Source organism: Physella acuta, unplaced genomic scaffold (assembly GCF_028476545.2).
Source record: "Physella acuta isolate Inbredline_101_S28 unplaced genomic scaffold, ASM2847654v3 ptg001732l, whole genome shotgun sequence".
Classification (NCBI taxonomy): Eukaryota; Metazoa; Mollusca; class Gastropoda; family Physidae; genus Physella; species Physella acuta.
This window is the reverse complement of record NW_026733243.1, coordinates 79,070-101,896: the sequence shown is the minus strand read 5'-3', so window position 1 is coordinate 101,896 and position 22,827 is coordinate 79,070. Positions and strand designations below refer to the sequence as shown.

At 37.6% G+C, this 22,827-nt stretch overlaps 1 protein-coding gene across 2 annotated transcripts in view; it reads left to right on the top strand.

Annotated features, from left to right (window-relative positions):
- Positions 1-17,825, top strand: part of LOC131930180 (protocadherin-11 X-linked-like) — a 55,511-nt gene extending 37,686 nt beyond the window's left edge. The window contains exons 3-6 of one of the 2 annotated variants that reach the window (XM_059286597.1): positions 9,557-9,670; positions 11,784-11,922; positions 12,434-12,482; positions 16,535-16,624. In XM_059286597.1, the coding sequence (XP_059142580.1) occupies positions 9,557-9,670; positions 11,784-11,922; positions 12,434-12,482; position 16,535 (303 nt within the window). In that variant the 3' untranslated portion in view covers positions 16,536-16,624. Of the gene's footprint in view, positions 1-9,556; positions 9,671-11,783; positions 11,923-12,433; positions 12,483-16,534 lie in introns of both variants that reach the window. The other variant, XM_059286596.1, reaches the window with a different exon arrangement.
- The last annotated feature ends 5,002 nt before the right edge of the window (positions 17,826-22,827 follow it).

The window sequence follows — 22,827 nt, the reverse complement described above, 5'->3', positions numbered from 1 at the left end:
TTATGATAAACTTTGCACAAATAGAAAGAAAAAAATCACTTTTCCCGAAACAAATTGCCCGATAATATCAAAATTAACCAACCTATAAGCCTTTAGCAAGCAATGGGTTTTTTTTTTAAATAAGATAAACCACAATTCGTATCTTAAAGTTGTTTTTTAAAAAGCGTGTGTTAATTTAGCGTATCTATGTCGATAATAATTGTAGACAAGTGTTTGATAGCGTAGACAAGTGTTATTTCGTGAACTGGTGTTGATATCTTGGATTAGTTGTGAATGATATTGCGAGAAAATGTTGATATAGAGGAGTGTTGATATATCATATGAGTGTTACTCTATAAGTCTCGTGTTGATATTGTGCAGGGTGTTTATATGGCGGATTAGTGTTCAATCGGAATTGTAGATCAGTGTTAATATAGGGGACCTGTGTTGCTATTTAGGAACCAAATTGATATAATGCACCCATGTTGATATTGTGGACCCATGTTTATATTGTGGACCCATGTTGATATTGTGGACCCATGTTGATATTGTGGACCCATGTTGATATTGTGGACCAATTTTGATATTGTGGACCCATGTTGATATTGTGGACCCATGTTGATATTGTGGACCTATGTTGATATTGTGGACCCATATTGGTATAGCGATCCCCCGTTAATATTGCGGACCGGTGTTCATATCCTGGATTAGTGTTGACATATATAGCGGACCAGTGTTGATATATATCAGGCCCGCTGATGGCCCTCAGGTCGTTAGACTACGATAAGGCTCTCTACATGTTGACTCTAGCTCGTGAAGCCCACGACAAACGTGATAAGAGTCGTTTCCCCTGTCTCTCAACTTTTATAATGCTCAGAATTTACTGCGGTTTCTACTGCACCAAGAGCCTGTTTAAAATAGACATGATTGGCCCGTGGAGAGGATCTCTCTGGTTTTACATAGGCCCCTGTGTATACACCAAGAGTCTGTTTAAAATAGACATGATTGCCCAGTGGAAAGGTTCTCAATTGTTTTACATAGGCCCCTGTGTATACATACGGTTCTTTGTTAACAAACAACCATAAGGCAATCACTATTTCATGTTTGGAAATTCTGAAAGAAATGAAACTTAAAGAAATAATTGATGTAATTGTGTTTGTAGGTTTATGTTGTGTATGTGAACAACTCTAATAAACGCATTTGAAGACACGCATACATTTTAATGCACGCAAACACACTTAAACACGCGAACAAACACCGAACACGCACATTTTTGGAGTGTTCTTTATCTACACAGAAAAATACCCTTTTAAGTTAACAAGGCCCTTGCGCAGGTGAAGTAGAATTCACCTGTTTGACCTAAGCATAGTGTGGTCAGCAACATGCCCAGTGGCTTTTACTTTCCCCAACGTGACCCAGGTACCCATCAGGACTGGGATTCGAAATCGAGACATTCGGGTTAGCAGTCGTATGCTCTACCATCCAACCGCCCCGCCCTACTGGAGTTAGGTTATAGACACACGCAGTAATTGAAGCTGCATGCGGCATCTTAAAATATCATCTACTGAGTTCATTAAACCCTTGCCGTGGGTCCATTTTCAGAACCCATGTTATCCCGTATCCCGTGGATCCAGTTTGAGAACCCTCGTTATCCCGTGACCTGTGGGTCCAGTTTGAAAACCCATGTTATCCAGTTTGAGAAAATATCCCATATAATGCCATGTTTATATCACCACCTGCGAGATATAGTTTGTCCAGCTAAGATTAAAACTCGCAGAGGGTCGCAAAAAAAAAAAAAAAAAGATCTCCACCACGCATGCGCAAGTGTTCAAATACCCACTAGTGCATTGGTTGAAATGGCCCCGTTGTGTTTTTATAGCTCTAGTGCACGGGTTCCCAACCTGGGGGTCGCGACCCCCCTGGGGGTCGCGAAGGACTTTCTGGGGGGTCGCCAACTGGTAGACTAAACCACACAAAAAACATTTGAATTTATTTTATTTATTTTTAATTTTTAATGGTGTTTTGAAGTTTGCATAATTTCATATTAAACGACGAAAGAGAGAGGGTGCAATTCCTCAAATTAACTTTATACTTTTCTTTTTTTTTTTTAAATTGTATTATTTATTCCGATTCATCTTTTCATGCGAAATCTCGTGATTCCGGCGAGCGTTTGTTTTCCCGGCAGACATTTTAAAAACATTAACAGGTTGTTGAAGTTTTCAGATTGTTCTTAGTTTTGAAACCCTTCTTAAAGAAAGCATCGTGACGTTGTGAATTAGTTATGATAAAACAGACTATGGTAAGTATTATGTTTACTTTGATTAAGTTCGTTTAATTTCATTTATTAACACTTAGAAGAAAATAAAAATAAAGTCAGGGAAGCTTGGCAATGATAATTTTTTTTTTGCTATTTTTAAACGGGTGACCTCGCCTATCTGCGTCTTAAAATCACATTGCATTGCATCAGAAAATAAAAACGCCTTGAGTGAATTTTGATTAACTTCCGAATGGGTGAGGTAGAACAGTAGAACTCCACATGTCGACCGCCCAGGTGTCTGGGGAGTGGCGGAGTGTTCGTGGTAGTCATCAGTTTCACTACCGCCCAGAACTGCATCTCCGTTATTTAAAAATGTATTCGCCAGAAGCTGTCACCAGAGTATATTTAAAAAAAAAAGCAAAAAAAAAACAAAAACAAAGGGAAGCAACTCAATTAATATTTTCAGAGAATCATCTACACATGGTTATATCTTTTCAATTAAAAAAAAAACCCTTAAATTTTTATTAAAATGTGTCAACTTATTCAGAAAATGTGTTTTACACTTCCACAGCAATGGAAAAAAAACGTAAATATTTAAAAGAATATCTGAAATTCGGCTTCACTAACATCACTAGCAATGGAATAGAGAAGCCACAATGCGTACTGTGTAAAGTTGTTCTCAGTCATGAGTCTATAAAACCTTCAAAACTAAAACGTCATTTTGAGACGACTCATTCAGAACACAACAAAAAAGATATGGAGTTCTTTCTTCGGCAAGAAGCTAATTGCAAACGTCAGAGACTTGATCAAACAGGAAGTTTCCAACAAGGAAACACAGCATTATTACAAGCATCATATGAAGTAGCATTAGAAATTGCCAAGCAAAAAAAAACCTCACACAATAGGAGAAAATCTAATTGAACCCTGCACGCTGAAGATGGTAAAATTAATTCTTGGGGAATCGAGTGCAGTTAAGATGCAACCGATATCTTTGTCTAATAATACTATCCAGCGGCGTATAGCAGACATGTCCGTAGATGTTAAAGAACAAATTTTAAATGAAATCAAACTTTCTCCATTGTTTTCTTTTCAAGTTGATGAATCAACAGATGTGAGTTCGTGTTCGCAGTTGCTTGTCTTTGTGAAATATATTCACTCAGGTGATATCAAAGAAGAGTTTCTATTTTGTAGTGAGCTTGAAACTACTACAAAAAGTGAAGATGTCATGGAGAAAATTAATAATTTTTTTGAAACTGGAGGAATAAAATGGGAAAACTGCTGTGGGGTTTGTACCGATGGTGCGCCCTCTATGCTTGGATCAAAATCGGGTTTTCAGAAAAAAGTAAAAGATTTAGCTCCCCAATCAAGAGGAATCCACTGTATGATCCACCGGTATGCTCTCGCCAGCAAGACTCTTCCGACTCCTCTGCAAGAGGCACTTAATGCGATAATAAAAGTTGTAAATTACATCAAATCTGGAGCTCTAAACACCCGTCTTTTCAAAGAACTGTGCAAAGAAATGAATTCCGATCACGAGGTTCTGCTTTTCTACACTGCAGTTCGCTGGCTGTCAAAAGGAAATGTTGTGAATCGTGTTTTTGAACTGAAAGACGAAATCAAGCTGTTCTTGGAAGTGCAAGGAAAACAAGATCTTTTGATATACTTTAACGACAAAGAGTGGTTGGAGAGAGTAGCATACCTAGCAGATATATTCGAACAGCAAAATAGGCTTAACCTGAAGCTTCAGGGAAAAGAAACGAATATTATTTCTTTTCATGATAATCTCGGAGCATTTTTATCAAAGCTGCAAAATTGGCGAAGAAAATAAATCTTGGAAATATTGCTATGTTTGAGAGACTCAGCAGTGTGGTGGATGAATCTGATTGTGAGATAAATACAAATTTGAAAGAGGAGATTTCTGGGCATCTTGTATCTCTGGAAAACGAACAGCAGCGTTATTTCCCTGAGCTGAAAGAAGAAGAAACGGCATTGACACGTAACCCATTCTCTGCCTCCCTTGATGTTGCCAGCATTCCTGATGAATTACAAGATGAATTCTTGGATTTGCGGAATGATTCCGAGGCCCGTACTTTGTTTAATGAAAACCTGCTCACACAATTTTGGTGCAGTATGCATCATTCATACCCAAACGTGACATTGGTTGCCTTTCGAGTTTTAGTTCCTTTTGTGTCTACATATCTTTGCGAGAGTGGATTTTCAACACTTCTCCAATTAAAAACAAAACAAAGAAATAGATTAAATGTTGAGAATGACATGAGGTTGGCGTTAACAAAAACCCAACCGCAAATTTTCAGGCTAGTTAATAGCATGCAGTTCCAACCATCGCATTAAAACTGTTATAAAAAATGTACATTAAAATTATGCTAGAAAAATGTTATCTTGGTGTTTATGAATTTCCTTACTAATTTGGACTTTTAATTCTATGGGGGTCGCGGGTCACTTACTTTTTATAAAAGGGGGTCGCCACTCGAAAAAGGTTGGGAACCACTGCTCTAGTGATTTTCATTTTATTTGCGTATATAAATGTTATCGTAAATACACAGTAAAGGAGACGGCTGAGTATATGTGATTTATCATACTAGACAGCCAGTTTAAAAATTAGTATTGTCTCATAGCCACGTTGTTTAAAGAATATTTTAAAAGGCCTGTTCTTTGAGTGCAGGTAGAGGGCGTAGGTAGATTTATTTTACAACGTAATCCCGGAGTCTTTTAAAGTATAAGGCTTAATTCGTTACTTTAATTGGTTTCATTAACCTTTTAAAATCAAAACAAACTTCGTTTTGGACTACTGGTACACTTTTAAGACTCCCCCCCCCCCCCCCCCCCTCCCACGCCCTGCTCCCCTATACTTATTATTCGGTATAGATGTCCTAAGCCTTACTTTTAAAAGGTTGAATAGATCAAAGCAGGTCTTCAAACCAAACCTAGATCTTTTGAGTCTAGCGCTGATTGTAAAAGGAAATCCCCTAAGCGTACAAGACTATGTGTAATATAAATCGGGGTGTGTTAGGTACACAAAATATTGTTTAGGAACAGTTGGAATGTTTTTAATATAGTGCTTTTTTTGTTGTTGTTGTTGTTTAAAAGTGAATCGGTAACATATTTTAATTGTTGCAGATAAACTCTACTCCACCCGTTACCGGCGTTGTTGAAGGCCGATAAGTTTAAACTCAGAAGACGATAAATCACGTGCTCTACGTCACGTGTCTAAACATGAGATCATTTTTTAAATGTTTAATCAGCTTTTTGCAAATAGAAACATAAAAAGCAATCATCTTTATTGTCAATATAATACCCCCAACGTTTCATTTTCCAAATGTTTATATGTGTCCTCTGAATTTTTAGTGTTTTAATTAATGGATCATGGTTCCAACCCCTGTCCACACCGTCTATTAATAACCTTGTACCACCCATGATTAATACACTTTTAAAACACCCCAAAAACACCACTGGTCATACTAGTTCCCTAGTTCGTCTACCGCTCCAGAACAAACTTCTACGTTTTCTTGCAAGCTTTCTTCAAAGCACGAACCCAAAGAAAAAGTTTTTTTTTTCTCCGCCCAAGAAAATTTCGATCAAAGACCCCGTCCGATTGGGTGTCGTAGCGTGAATGATATCGATTGATCGCAGTAAATATTGATACGCACGCTCGAAGATGGCTAATATAGTACCTACAGGGACTGGGCTGGGGTAGCGGGGTGTACTGCTACATTGTAGCACAAATAGGGTACGGCTTTCTTCGGTTTGGGTAGCAAATATGGGGTACGGTTTTTCTACAGTTTGTGTAGCAAATATAGGGTACGGTTTTTCTACAATGTGGGTAGCAAATATAGGGTACGGCTTTTCTTCGGTTAGGATAGCAAATATTTGGTACGGTTTTTTCTTTAGTTTGGGTAGCAAATATAGGGTACGGTTTTTCTTTAATAAGGGTAGCGAATATAAAGCCGGCATTTCTTTAATTAGGTTAGAACAAATTGGGTTAGGCTTTACGTTAATTACGGTAGCACGCATAGGGTACGGTTATTCTGTAATTAGGCCTCAGATTCGAAACCCTGACTCCACTTCACTGACTCCTCTGACTCAACGTTACTGACTCCACATCTTTAACTCAATGGAACTTGTTAAACTACTGGCAGAAGTTAAGATCGTCTGCTCTCTCTGGTTGTTTCGGTGCCTAGACTCTCATTGTGGGATAATTTGTTGATTCAAATGCCATTTAAAGAGCACGAAAAAAAATTGTTTAAAACATTGAACGTATTCTAACAACACCAATGGATGTTTCCACCCCAGGTTTTCATCAGAAACAAACCTTACATGTGCCGGTAATGAATGCAAAAATAAAAAATTAAATTAAATTGACTTTTGTTGAAGTTTGAAAGAAATTATTTTCATATTTAGTTTCATTGCTCGTTGCTTTTAAGCTTCAGGTGTCTAAAAGCCAGAAATGTTTTATAAACTAGTTCAACATTTGGACAAAGTTTGTATGCCTCACGATTTAACCGTTTAACGTTTCAAAACACCTGACAAAAAAAGCAGAGATGGACAAACTTGTTCTGAAAAGATTTCTTTTCCCTGTCCGTATTTGACCAAATTTAGATGAAGTGGTTTGACCTTCTAAACTGGAGCCAGTCATGCGTAAAATGACCGTAAAATTGTACACCTCCATGTTTTTTATACGCCGGCCATTCAAAGAGTTTTTTTTTTACCTGTGGAATACGCTACCCGTAAGCTGGGCACACCTGCGCGAAGAAATGAGTTACCTTTCAATGGCATTGGGTTCGAGTGTTTAGGTTCTAGTTCAAGGTATTCGGCTCTATTGGGTTTTCTATTTACAGCTTATCTTTGTCTAGAAGTTTTCTAGACTCGTTCAGATTTTTTTTTCAAAGACTTTTCTTTTCTTTGCACGTACGTGTCGTTTTGTCTGCGTCTTGTTTACATACTTTTTGTACTCTTCAAGTGATTTATCTTTTAAATCTCAATTTCGCTTTTAAACTTAATATCAAAAAGGTTTAATCAACCATCCAAAAATGTATTTTTAAAGTCAAAAAAGACCCGCCTTAACCGTAATAAATCGCATTGCACTCACCCCTAATCAATATTAACCTAATCCCGAATTATTTTAGAATCAAACTTTGATTTAGAATTAAGTCAGATCAAAACCCTAAACCTGAATCCCGAAATACTGCAAATGTTGTCAACGCTATTGTATTTATTTTACATTTCCTCAAGCTAATCATAACAAAATTGAATGTAATATTACCCTTAAATATACCTTTAGCCTTAAACATAACCTCACCCTATAGTGAACCACTACAAAACAGATATTAAGCTCAAACTCTTTTATCTTCAATACAATACACACCCCACGATGTAGCAGTAATTATTTACAAACATCCGACCCTGGAGCTTGACAAAAGTACCAATCCACCATTCTAATAAAGGTCTCAAAGATTTTTCTCTCCCCCCCCCCCCCCCCTGCAAGCCGAACACTTAAGCGACTGCTGTCAATCAGCTTAAAGACGTGTGAATGTGTAAATGCCCATAGGACATTGTTTGAGATTCTGATAACAAAGTACCAAGGTGATCCTTCGAGCCTCCAGGGGCGTTGGAATAAAACTGCGAAATGGAGAGAAGGGGGGGGGGGGGGGGATTTTATTTACACAAGTGAATCTCACACATGTTTTAAGTCCTTATTTAGTACTTTCGGATTAGCCGTATCCCCACATTGGCAGTACACCTCTATATGGACCAAAGACCAAACCGGAAATCAAACAAATCTATAACGAAACTATTTTTTTTCTATACTGAGGTACGGGTATGCAAACAGTAGTGCGTATTGAAACGTCCATTTCAACCCCGCTGTTTTAATACGCGATAGTACACCCACGATAGTAAGACAAGGGTATTAATTCATCTCCCACCCCCACACATAGACACACTTTGATTCCATCTCATGCAGTGGTTCTGAACCTTTGTGCGAGTACCGAACCCCACCAGTTTCATATGCGCATTCGCCTTCTTACTAGGGCAATATCGTCCGCACTGACAAAATCCGATCGTGAATTATATGAGTCGGGTGTGTGTCTTGACCTCCGCCCAACCAATGAGACAGAAACACCGAACCCCTAGGGTTCGATCAAACCAGGTTAAGGACCACTGATGTATTGGTCTACCGACGTAAACCTATGTGTTCTATAAAACAAATTATATTTGTTAAATAACCTTTTTGTATTTTGATGAGGGAGTCTAAAATATAATATACCAGCCAGCAACTCTGTCGTTGATCCAACCAGGCGCCCCTGCCACTACTCTACTACTCCACTACAACCATGCCAACCATGGTTGTGAGTTATCCCCCCCCCCCCCCACTTAAACATACACCCGTAAAACACGACAGGGGCAGATAACTATCAGCTTTATAACTCGAGCGCGGGATCAGGAAGTGATTATCGTATCGAGATACAAGACAGTTATGTAGCTGGTATCAAGATATCAACAGTCAACTAACACCTCCCCCCCCCCCAAGCACACCCCCATCAAATCTCCAATAAACTCAACTGTGATCTACGGTATTATTAACACCTCCCCCTAAGACCCACTTCTCAAATCTCCAATAAACCGAACTGTTATTCGGTTTACGATTAATACACAATAAACTAAACCGATAGTCCGTATAGGCTTAAGCCCTGATAAAAACAATAAACGAACAGACGTATCTTACTTTTTATAAGAAAATTGCTTTTATTGACTATGGTCCGTTTGTTTGTTTCTAACTCACCCTCAAGTTCACTTAACACATATTGGGGGTTTCAGAAAAAATGTCCTTCAGGTCGATTGCTAGAGGGGGGGGGGGGTGCTTTTGGACAGGTTTTATTTTGGGGTTACTAAATATATAAAGAAAAGGTAAAAACAGTCTGTAAAGAAAATATGGAATCATTATGTTCAATTTTGCGTATAACTCAGTACAGAAACATGGGTCAGGTGAAGTAGAGCTTGGTGGACTCAGGGACGGTCTACCCACTTGAACCCGAATTCGAACTCGGGACATTCGGGTTAGCAGTCCAGCTCTCTACCGCTAGACCACGCCGTCCCATGACCCACGTCTACACGCTATCAGCATCACCACATCATTACCATTGAGAAACTAATCAAACAAATCGGGTTCATTCATTCAGCATCTCGCACGACATGCCTACAATTGTTATTTTAATTCAGATTTTAACATCAACATCTTCAGAACTCTAAGACACGAAATATTTACTGACGGAATTTTATCGTTGTTGTTTTTGTCTTTCCCAGAATTCCCCCAACAAGTTGACAATGGCTGCCACCAAAAACGGAAACGGCACGCTGAATATTCCCGTCAACGCTGAGAAACAAACCAACATCAGACGCTCTCCGCAGGAGGAGGAGGTGAGTTGTCAGACGATTCCCTCCATTTCTCCTCTTCTTTCCAAACCTTCTCCCTTCCCCTACTCCTCTCAATCAACTAGGCCAACCTCCCTCCTTTAGAATTGCTAGTTTATCCTTTGCCATAGGCTTGCTTGCTTGTATGTATTTATTTGCTTGGGATATCAATCGTTGGTGCCACGGAACTGCAATTTCTATGTATATCCATATATATATATATATATATATATATATATATATATATATATATATATATATATATATATATATATATATATATATATATATATATATATATGAATCCGCAAATGGAATACTTCGCAACGGAAAACTGCGCAAACAAACAAAGATGTGCAAATACAAATTAATGATACTAATTTATTTTAATTTTGTCATATTTCGTAGAAAAGTGTTTTATTTTGCTGCTCCAATCTAGGACCTACTTGTGGTCATTCTTTGTTAATGTCTACAAATGTTGATTTAAGAAAACAAAAATGCCCATATGCACATTTGTGTGCGCAGTTTTTCGTTGCGAATCTTTCCGGTCACCGTTATACACTCATATACATATACATACATTATCGGTCCTTTTTTAATCGAAGATATTTCAGATTTTCTGTTTAGTAACCACTAACATTATCTTTTTATTGGGATATATATATATATATATATATATATATATATATATATATATATATATATATATATATATAATGGTTGCATCCATACATTCTTCTTAAAAAAACTTCAAAACTTATAATGAGGTGATGGTTAAGCCGTTTGAATATTGACCAGATTTAGCAATACAGCCAACATTACGGAAAAACCCAACTTTATAGATTTGAAGAACACAAAAAAAAAAAAAAAAAGAAAAGAAAAATATTCTAATAGAACGAACAAGATATTCTTAATCATCTTAATTAGCCGTGCATTGCAAAGAAATCTATAGAAAATGCTCTCATCAAATGATGTGGTTTATTGAAATTTGTAATTTTTTTAAAATTGGAGCTGGGGCTGTTAATATGTTAGCTCGTGTGACCCCTTTGAAATTGACCCCTTTGCTACTGACCCTTTTGGTAGTCATGTACAAATTCGGGTTAGGCTGCGTGGGTCACATGGTCTCGACTAAAGAGAGCTGCCGAAAACAAGTCCGCAAGAGCCCTTTATTTTAAACAGGGACTTCACTGGATTAAGTCAGTACGAATTATGTACCTTTACTAATGACGTAAAAGTTGTAAAAGAAGGGAGATCAATGACAATTGTTTGTGTTTATTTACAAGCGATTCATTACTTAACTGCTTCAGCTTATAATAGAAGATGAAGAAATTCAAACAAAACAAATATTCACCAATAGCTTCAATATTGTTATTTTTAAACATTAAATAATCTAATTTTACGTTGTTGTTTTTTTTGTTTTTGTAATAAATAATGTAATATGTATGTATATCGTATAATTTAATTACAATTATCTTAACGTAGGTCTTATTGTCATTATTTTGTGATGATAAGTAAAACTGAACTATTTAATTATTTGTTTTTAATAAGCTCATAGTAGCCTATTGCTCTGTTAAAAAAAGAAATAACAAAGTCAACATTGATAATTTTAAACTAATATTATATTGTTAAATTAGAGTTACTTTGAAAAAAGTTAAAATGTTAAACTAGGTTCATCTTTAAAAAGTTAACATTAAATTTTAAACTAAGGTCAACTTAAAAAGTTAAAATTAATTGTCAAACTAGATTCATCTTTAAAAAGTTAACATTAAATGTTAAACTAGGTTCGTCTTTAAAATGTTAACAATAAATGTTAAACTAGGTTCATCTTCAAAAAGTTAACAGGAAATTTTAAATTAAGATCACCTTAAAAAGTTAACATTATATGTTAAAACTAGGTTCATCTTCAAAAAGTTAACAGGAAATTTTAAATTAAGATCACCTTAAAAAGTTAACATTATATGTTAAAACTAGGTTCATCTTCATAAAGTTAACATTAAATTTTAAACTAAGGTCACCTTAAAAAGTTAACATTAAATGTTAATCTAGGGTCACCGTGAGCCCCCGTGCAGTACAAAAAAATAGCACGCTAGTCCATGTCCATCTTTTGGTTTCGTTCCAGGTCCATTTGATGGAGATGTTGAAGAAGAGCGCCGCTGAAGATGCGCTCAGCGAGTCCAGCGGGGGCTCCGACCCCAGCGACAGTGGTCGAGGGGGTAGTGAGGACGATAGCAGCCACAGGGGGTCGGGTTTGGATCCCGGTTAGTATTTGGACTTTTGATTATTTTTTTTTCTTTGTGTGTAATGTGGTTAGGTGTGGTGGGTGGGTAGAAGTTCAAGGTCAGTATTTGGTGTTGTCTGTATAGGGTCAAGGTCGTTTGCTTTAGGGTCGGGATCAAGGTCGTCAAATATTTTGTATTATCAGCTGAAGGCTCAAATTTTTAACACTAAAAAAAAATAGAAACTTGCATTTTTTTTTTTAAATACAGGAGCCTCATTTGTCTAGTATTTCATTAGATCTGCATTAGATTATCACGCTTATGTTAGCCTTACGTTTCTTTCTTTCGTTTTTTTTATTCTGCACACATTAGAGCGAGCACTGCTTAATTAGATTTTGCACTAATTAACTTTTTAAAAAATCTATTCCTAAATTGGTGTTAATGTGTCAATGTTTACATGTTTATCGGTTATTTTTTATGGCAACAATGCCTTCATGTTGTGTAATTTTTTTTTTCTTTTGTCTCCTCCCATTTTTTCTAACCTACCAATCAGAGGCGCGCCCAGCCCCGCCCTCTAAGTTTAGGGGCGTTAGTAGAATGTGGTATGTATACTATTATGCCTGATGTGCAGTGTTTCTTCCAGACGTTTTCTCCGGGGGGTGGGGGTAGACTTTTTTCGAGGGGGGGGGGGGGGGCGGACGGCGGACACTGTTAAAAGTATATAATTTCTCTATAAATTTCATTTCGTTCGGGGCGGGGGGGGGGGGGCGGTAGACTTTCTTCGGGGGGAGGGGCGGAGACCCCCCCCCCCTCCCCCGAAGAGATGCCTGGAAGAAACTCTGATGATGTGGCTAACCCACTAGGAAAACGCAACTGGCAACCCTTTGACAACCCGCTTATATATTCATCTGTCAATACACGGAGAAAAAAAAACAACCCAAGATTATTCTCTGGGAGACGCTACAGCAACCTAGTGACAACCCTAAGACAACCCTTTAATAAAACCATCTGACGGCCTTCTTTTAACAACCCCCATACAACCCTTTGACCTCTTATTATTCTCTACACTTTGTGACAACCCTCTGAACAACCTCTCACCACCCTCGAAACTCTGACAACCCGCTAACAAGACCTCCCATGACAACGCGGTCTCATAACAGCTTGTTAGCCCTTCGACAACCCGCTTACACAACCGTTTTGACAACCCTCTGCCAACCCTCTAATCAACCGTTCTTTTGTTATGTCTAACAAGCCAGCATAACATAATTGTTTCTATGGAAGCCACGTTTATGACGTCATTTCCGGCTGTATGTCTACCTTTTGAATTCTGCAAGAGCGTTTCTTCCCCTTTTTTCTCATATTAAAACACTCCTTATATATTTTTTTTAAATAAACACAATTTTATTAAATTACTTATCAAATACGGTTTTGTTTTTAAAAAGTTTCCATTAAATGTATTTCTATATTTTTTCTCACATTTAAAATTGTTTAAAATAACAAGAAAATTAAAATTAATTAAGGTAAAATTAGCCTTCCACTGGGTCTATTCTCATGAACGTAAATCTAGTAGATTAATTACTTTTTGTTTTTTTTATGCTGAGTTACTATAAAGGCTTGAATGAAACGGAAATGACGTTATTTAAAGTACGGTGAACCAAACGTGTCATATATTCAGAAATTATTTTTTTTAATAACTAAATCTAAATGCATTCCTAACTTGAAATGTACACATTGTTGCATTTTCATTCTAATGTCTTATATTACTTTTTAACGCATCGTTCTTGTAATTTAATCTCATTAAAATTCCTATGGAATGACAATTTACACTGAGAGTTTCATTTCTAACACAGAAGGCTGTCAATTAACGAGAACTGTATTCTGTTACTTATGGTGTGCCTAACTTGATTATTGTATGTTAAAAAATAATTAAAGACTACAAAGAACAAAAAGTGTGCAGAAAACAGACAACTATATTTTTTATAACTGAAAAAAAGCTAATTATAGAATATGTTTTAATGTAGGTACGTTTTTTTTGGTTCTACTTTAGGGCAATACAATTGTGTATCTCATTTTTTTTAATATACCTCTTAGGGTTAAGGCTATATCCCCATCTTTTATCTTCTTCTTCTTCGTTTTTAATTTTAGTGTGGAAGGGATTCCCTCTAAAACAGTTTTATTAAGTATACGTGTCAACTAGTCATGCGCCATTGAGGCCGTTAACTCCGATTTCAGCCTGCTTTTCTTTTTGGATTTGCTTCCATAGCCTTTGTCCAACCAAGTACAAACTACAAGACAGCAGTTGTTTAATTTTGGCGTTGTCTCCCCTAGAAGAGTGGCTGTCCCCAGCTAACGAGCCTCATCTCGAACTCGAGACTTTTCGGTTTAGCAACCATGTGCTTTACCGACTCGACCACGCCGACCCCGATGGATGAATTTCAAAACCTCCTCAACCATGTTCCCGTTTTAATGCACGCAGCCAGCGACTCGCTTAGAAAAATGATTGTCCTTGTTTAAGTTCTCTCTATCTATCTCTCTTTTTTGCACAGCTTAGTTCGTTTCATCTTTGCGCACTGTTCTAGAACCTAAGTCCTAGATGACCGTCTATAACCTCAGTCCTAGATGACCGTCTAGAACCTAAGTCCTAGATGACCGTCTAGAACCTAAGTCCTAGATGACCGTCTAGAACCTAAGTCCTAGATGACCGTCTAGAACCTAAGTCCTAGATGACCGTCTAGAACCTAAGTCCTAGATGACCGTCTATAACCTCAGTCCTAGATGACCGTCTAGAACCTAAGTCCTAGATGACCGTCTATAACCTAAGTCCTAGATGACCGTCTAGAACCTAAGTCCTAGATGACCGCCCAATTATCGGCAATCACGTGACCATTGTCCAGGGCTCTAGCGACCACCAGTTAGACCACCAATTAGTCACGTGATGTTTAGAAGCAACCAGCGATCCCAGAATGCCCATGTGTTCCAACCAATCCAATATGTAGACACGTTGTTTGGGATATTTGTGGATAAGACGTCTCTTTCTTGATTTGGTTCTGTTAGCTGTAGCTAATCGCTTTTTTCATCTTCATCTCTCTTTATTTTAATCTACACTCTCTCTTTCTTTATTTTGTGCCCCGCCACTTTGTGTTTTCTAGAACCTGTGCGCTAACCTCGAGGGACGACGTGGTCAATCGGTAGAGCGCTAGACTGCTATCCCGATAGTCTCGAGTTCGAATCCGCGTTCATTTCAGTAGAACACCCGTAACTCACATTAGGGGAAGTAAAGGCGGCTGGGCTTAGTACTGATTACACTATTCCCTTAAATGACACGGTCAAAGAAACAGGTGAAATCTACTTCACTTGCCCCATGGACCGTCGATTCGAAAAGGGAACTTACTACTTCACGAATTTTTCATGTCATTAGCCCTTTATATGCTCTCTTAATATTTATTTTCCTCTCTCTCTCTCTCTCTCTATGTCTCTCTCTCTCTGTCTTGCTCTCTCTCTCTCTCTATCTCTCTTGTAACTATCTCTTTTGCTCTACCCCTCGCTTGTCTTCTCTCTTCTATACTCTCTTTCTCTTAGCCATCTATCTTTCTCCTCATCTATCTCTCTCCTTTTCATTTCTCTTTCATCCCCTGCTATCCACATCACTTCCCCCACAACCCAACCAACCACCTCACCATTACAAATAGAAAACGTAATTAATCTCGTCGTTTATCTCTCTTCTCAACTTAATCTTCAGAAGAAGAAAAATAAACAGAGTTACATAAAGGTTAAGATATCTACTAGTAATTACTTCTTGCGTTTGTCTCTTTCAATTATATTTACTCTCACTATATATCTTCAGTCAGTAAAGGTTAACCCTTTACATCATACCTATATCAGGTATACAATCTTTCAGTCAGTAATTGTTAACCCTTTACCTCATACTTATGTCAGGTATACAATCACAGGTTGGTCTCGAACCTGACATCTTTGTTCATTGTTTTTTGTTTTTTTTTTCTTAAATAAAACACCTTGCACTAAAGCATGAAAACGTGTATCTTGTAAGGCCTGGTTTTTTCCAAGTCTCATAAGGTTTCGTTCATTGCATTTAAAATTCCTAATTAAGTTTGAATGTTATTTTTCTTTATTTTTTTTTTATTTTTTTGGATTGAAACCGTGTTGGAATTAATATTTTTATTATATTTCCATAATTGCTAGCATTGATATTTTTAATGATGTTATTCAATGCCAAATCTAATAGCAGTTTCTTTTTTTTTTTTTTTTTTTTTTGCAATTATACAATTTTATATTTATTAATATGTATAGGATGTATTTATTATAACGCTATAGTTTATTTGTAAAACATAAAGAAGGGTAATACTAGATGCATTTAGACTATCTTTAGCTGCCTAACTGTACTTTAGTATTGTAGTAAAGGATTCAAATGAAATGTCGTTGTTGCTAAATCCAATTACTTACTTATTTGTCGTATTTTAGTTCCTTATAGTAACTATTTGATAAATTTAAATATTTTTAGTTTCTTAATGTAATTAGCAACTTATTTATAGTGTTTTTATTTGTTAGTGTAATTAGTTTTATAATTTTATAATTTAGTTGTTTTAATCACTTGTTTTAATTCGTGACTTAATTAAAAAAATTCTCTCCCCCGCAGAGCACGCCCCTTATTTCAACATCTACTCCAGGGACAAAGTGCTCCAACCCAACGGATACGGCCCGCATCACAACGGTCTAAACCCGCCCAAGCCATCACGACAGACATCCCATAATTCCAACAAAGGGAAGCAAATCCGACAGTCTCCATCCCACCCGTCTCCGCACCGCTCGCTGTCTTCCGGCATCGATTCGGATTTCTCCGATAGCTCTAAAAATAGATCCGAGTTCGATAACTCGCCGGTGGGCAATTACAGCCGCCCAAACTTCCGAGGAAGCGTCAGGCCGGTGAGCCAGATGCTGCCCCCGCGCACCCGGGATCAGTACTCCTCCCGCACCCTGACCCAAGACTCCCCCAACCGCTTGGCGGCGCCCTACAAGAACAACGGCGCCATGATGCGTTCCTTTCAAGGAAACCCCGGGAACTTCCCCAGCATCCAACACACCAACAGCGTCAGCGCGGAGCGTCTTTCCCACATGGGAACCGGCGCCCACGCCCCTGGTGAAAAAGCGTACCACTACTCGGATAGGACTTACCCGTCGCACCCCAAATGGAGCAACCGTTCCAGCTTCCAAGAGGAGGACGACAGAACGACGACTTCCGGGAGTTACACCATCAACCCGGAGGAGCTGAGGCAGGAAATAGACAATCTCATACTCCGAGATTCCGTCGTGTAGTGAGGGGAGGGAGTATCATGTCGTGTAGTGTAGTGTCGTGAAGTAGAGAAGCATTGATGGTCATTTGAAAATGAACTTGTTCCTCTGCCCTCGATTATACTTCATCAAACTTTTCTCGTGATAGTAATGAACCTCCCGTTAGTAAAAAAATAATTCCCATTGGCGAACGTACAGGAGGTGTAAAAATAAAAACATTCCATAGTCCTAGTTATTAAGGATGTGTTCTTCTTTAGAAATATCGTATTTCATAGTTCTTGATTTTTTAAAATTATGTTAAATGAATCAAAATCAAAATATGTTTTACATAAACGATGTCGTTTTTCTCTTCAACAAAATTAGCCATGAGCATTAGGCTAATAAAAGTAGCACGGTAAATGCTACATTGTTTTTTGATATAATGAAAGAGATGATTCACTGTTGAGGATAAGAAATCTGAACATTATATTATTTAAAAAATGAACATTGCATTGTTACAGGTTGTATATTGTTAGTGTATTCATTGAAATCAGTAAAGATGAAACCTATATTAAGTTCTCATGTAAGTAATATCCTGAACATAATTTTATTGAAAGTAAAAAAACTGGATTTTACATAATAGTAAGTAATGGACGGTGTTTCTATCAGACTATTTTTTATCGGGGGGGGGGGGGGGTGAGGGGGGCACTTGAAAATTCTAGGGGTCGTCATTTGAAAATTTCGGGGGGGGGGGGCACTGCTAAAAGTTAAAATTTTCTATATTAATTTCTTTTCTTTCGAGGGCCGTTTTACGAGCATGGGTGAGGGGGGGGGGGGGGCCGTGCTCTAAAATTGCCTGAAATAAGCTCTGGTAATAGACTGGACATTGTTACACTGTCGCGAGCAACGAACTAGCCACTGAATCCAGGGCGTATTGAACCGGGGGTAAGAAAAGACTTAAGAGACGATTGGAACGGTTCCAGATGGACCCGGATTAGCGCCCAATCAGGCACTAATCCCTAACTAAACTGGGGGCTCGCGTTCGTTCTTTCTCACGGGCATGGGATAATTTTAGACACACAAAACCCATACCGTAGACAATTTGGCGAAACATTTGAGTTCAGACACCATTTTTTATCTAATCTCTAATTTATAGCTTTATTCCTAGACATAAGTATTTATTACAATGAAAATACTGTTTGTATTTTAATTGCCTTTGAGAATATTTATTCGATTTTAATACAAAATGACCACGCGATCTTCCATATAAATAGACCACTACGGTTCACCGAACTGGTTAGTATTTATATATTTTTAAAAATATTCCAATGTCATGAAACCACGTTTTCTGGTTACACATCGAATACATTTTGCATTTTTAATTAATCTCATTAATATGGACCCCCCCCCCCCTATAATGCACCCATCTCCCACCCCCTCCCCCAAACTGGTGATATATTCTGGCTATATAACCAGCCAGTGGACCCACTTAAACCATATCATACAGTGTCATGTGTTAGTTTACCTTGTTATTTATTTTGTCTTATGTAAACCACGTGACCAGCTATTTTACATATTGTGTAGACTGATGTTTTACAGTTTAATCATCAAAGTGACCACTGTATATATATATATATATATATATATATATATATATATATATATATATATATATATATATATATATATATATATATATATATATACATTGTAAGTTTAGACAAGGTTATGTTGCCATAATAGGATAATTAATTGATTTTAAAACTTGTAATATGAATTGCATTGTTTTCGTTATCCTTGAACTGTATTTGAAGATGTCCTTAATGGTGATTCATCGATTCGTGTATTTATTCTGTGCTGAGTGTTTGTATTGTTTATCAAAAATGAATTGACAGTGTTTGTAAATTTTTGTTTTCTATAATTTAAAATAATTATTTGTTAGGCAGATAAAGTAAAAGATATTTTTTTCTGCTTGATTTGTCTGGCTAGGGGCCTGCTTTGTTACTTAATATCGGCTGAAGAATTGACTCTTTGTTCACGAGAGCTAAGCGAAGGTTGTCATTGTTTGCTATAAATGAACGAATGTTGTGTCTAGGTTTCATTGGCATGTTTATTAATTTGTTAACTAGACGATTTAATTAACTTACAATCAACTGCATTGAGAATAATTTGTACGCTGCATAAACTACTGTACATACTGTATATATATATAAAGGTAAAGTTAGAAAGTGTTTTAGGTGAGAAAGTTAATTGATTTTAAAGAACGTAAATGCGAGAGTGTTGATTTTTCAGGAAAAAAAAATCAACTTTGGAAAAAAAAAAGTGTTAATTAGTGTATATGTACAGATTAATTTTTAAAAATAAAATTGTTATGACATATGAGCATTAAAAACATTGAAACAAAGTTTTCTAGACTCACACCAGCACCGTTTATTTCACAGTATAAATATTGTTGTTTTAGCTTGTTTTAGCACTCTGTGTGTTTGTTCTCGTTGCTATGGTAACGGTGTGTAAGCTACTGGTTGAGGTGTTTAAGTGCTGTGTACAAACGCAAATGTGAAGATTACCTGATATGTGATATATATTTAGCAACAGTCACATGTGATTCAACGAATTTTAAACCATTTTCGCACAGAAATGAAAGCAGTTTCTATGTAATATTACTTATATATTACTAGGCGTCAGCTAATTGTGTGATGTCACACTATCCCAGGATACCCATTAATTAAAGACTCTTACACTATCTAAGGGTGTAACACTGTCGCATGGCGTCACGCTACACAAGGGCGTCACACTATCCTAGGGGCGTCACATCATCTCAGTGCATGACGCTGTCACGGGGCGTCACACTATCCTAGGGGCGTCACATTATCCCAGGGCGTCATACTATCCCAGTCACTTTATCACGCTATAGAAGTGAAATATTCTACCTTCAGATTTATAAGGCACTAATAACCGTCAACACAATGATATTCGACTACGTGTTAATGTGTGTATGTGTATGCATGTGTGTAAGCGTCTACCTGCGTGTGTGTGCATATGTGTGCGTCCCAGTTTGAGTATGAGTGTATTTTATTTCGAAATGTCACAGATTTACTTTGAACATTCGCTTCGAACGTTTACATTGAACATTTACTTGGGACATTGGTTGCAAACATTAGTCCTGAAACTTGTGTTTTCAACACACATTTTACTTGGGACATTTGTTGCACACATTAGTCCTGAACTTGTGTGTTTTCAACATACATTTTACACAATCCGTTGTTGCAATATAGTTCTAGATGCCCGTTGTTATCTAGCTTGCAAAGGTACATACCTGACCAATGTCCATTCATCAAAATACACACACACACACACACACACACACACACCTGTAGCGTTCATTCATCTAGGAACTCCCCCCCCCCCCTCACACACCGTCGCTTATTTCATGACGTCATTAACGGAAGCTGCGGTAGAACCACCATATTCTCATTTACAATCATCCAACCATGTCGAACTGTTCGTGCTAATTAGCGTTCCGCATCAAAGCTCTAGCTAGACCATCCAGCATTACAATACAGTTTAATGACCCATGGTCACACATTTCGTGCGTAACAACACAAATCATTTCCTCAGAAGTAACGCCGTCAGGTTCTTATGTTAGTACATGGCCTCAGAAGTAATCACGTGATTTTTCAAGTAAGACTTTAGAACTTTATTTCCGTTTGTTGATCTAGCAAAGTTTACGTCATTTCACTAAAAGACGACATGATGACGTAAAAGGTTTTACTAGAGGTTTTCTGTACTTGTATAGCGGCACTGTTGGATATTATTAGGGTGCTTATAATGATTGTCTACAAGTAAAATATCACAATTCTACCCAAGAGATAATCCAACCCTACCCCCAATAATCCAACCCTACCCCCAATTATCCAACCCTACCCCCATTAATCCAACCCTCCCCCTAATAATCCAACCCTATCCCCAATAATCCAACCCTACCCCCAATAATCCAACCCTACTCCCACCCTCGCTCCACTTACCTCACGACACCCCTGTCTTATTATTATCAACCCAACACCCCTGCCCGTATCCTTCCCAACACACCCTCCCGTATTCCACCCTCCCCTATCCCTGTACAAAACCTTGAACCTTCAATTAATTTCAGCGGCATAACTCCAGTGTGTGTTGCATCACTGCCCATACACATAACAGCTGAAGGGCTAATTAATCTAAAACAATTTACGTTTCTCATACGATACTTACTTTGGCGGGAGTCCAACACACACACACACACGCGCACATACACACACAGCACCATTATCCAATTGACGAAAAAAAAAATTAAGATGAACCTGCTTACCCACATCCCCCTCTAGTAAGTACTCATTTGCAAGACAAAAACTGTTCTTTGCAAATCCCTTATAAACATCGAAAATGAAAAAATATAAGACTTGCTGAAATTCAAAAATGTTTTGATGTGTATGAATGTTTTCTATATTAAGATTGTGGCTAAGATCTACATTTGTTTTTCAACTATCGTTCGTTTTAATTAAATACAACATAACTTTATTGCTAGTATTTACAACAATTAAGATTAACTTAGAATTGTTCCAGTGTTACTGATTAAGCATTACTGTTTACTTTACTCATTACTTTAAATCTTTACTTTCAATGCTTACTTTCGATGGTTACGGAAGTTGAAGTTACTGATAATAAAATGTGTATTACTTCTGATGTAATAATATTGAGATATTTGATGAAGACTGGCTTTTGTGTTCTTTTGACATGTTTATTCGTTATTTTTGTTGCTTTTCTCTCCCTCTACTATCGTCTCTCTCCCAGTGTTTCTTCCAGACTTTTTTCTCCGGGGGGGGGGGGGGGGGGAGGGGGGGGAGCACTTGAAATTTTCGGCGGGCGGTCAACATTTTTCGGGGGGGGGGGAGGGCGGACACTAGTAAAAGTGTGTTTACTATATAAAATCCATCTCGTTCGGGGGGGGGGGGGGGGGTGGCGGTAGACTTTCTTCGGGGGGGGGGGGGGCAGAGTCTCTGTCCCTCTGTCCCTCTCTCTCTCTCACACTTTCTTCCTTCCTCTACTATATTTCTCTCTTTTTCATTTATAACTTTCTTTCCATCTCCCGATGTATTTATAATCTTATACACATCTGTCCATCTTCAGTTTAATACCAGATCTAGATCTTCATACTCTTGACCAGAATTTGACAGGTGAAACAGAGTTCACGTGTGACTTGTCTAGCTGTAAAGGGTATAGTGGTCAAGATGATGTACAACCATCCAACTGATGTGTAAAGATGATGTACAACCATCCAACTAATGTGGTCAAGATGATGTACAACCATCCAACTAATGTGGTCAAGATGATGTACAAACATCCAACTGATGTGTAAAGATGATGTACAAACATCCAACTGATGTGTAAAGATGATGTACAACCATCCAACTGATGTGGTCAAGATGATGTACAACCATCCAACTGATGTGGTTAAGATGATGTACAACCATTCAACTGATGTGGTCAAGATGATGTACAACCATCCAACTGATGTGGTCAAGATGATGTACAACCATCCAAATGATGTGGTCAAGATGATGTACAACCATCCAAATGATGTGGTCAAGATGATGTACAACCATTCAACTGATGTGTAAAGATGAT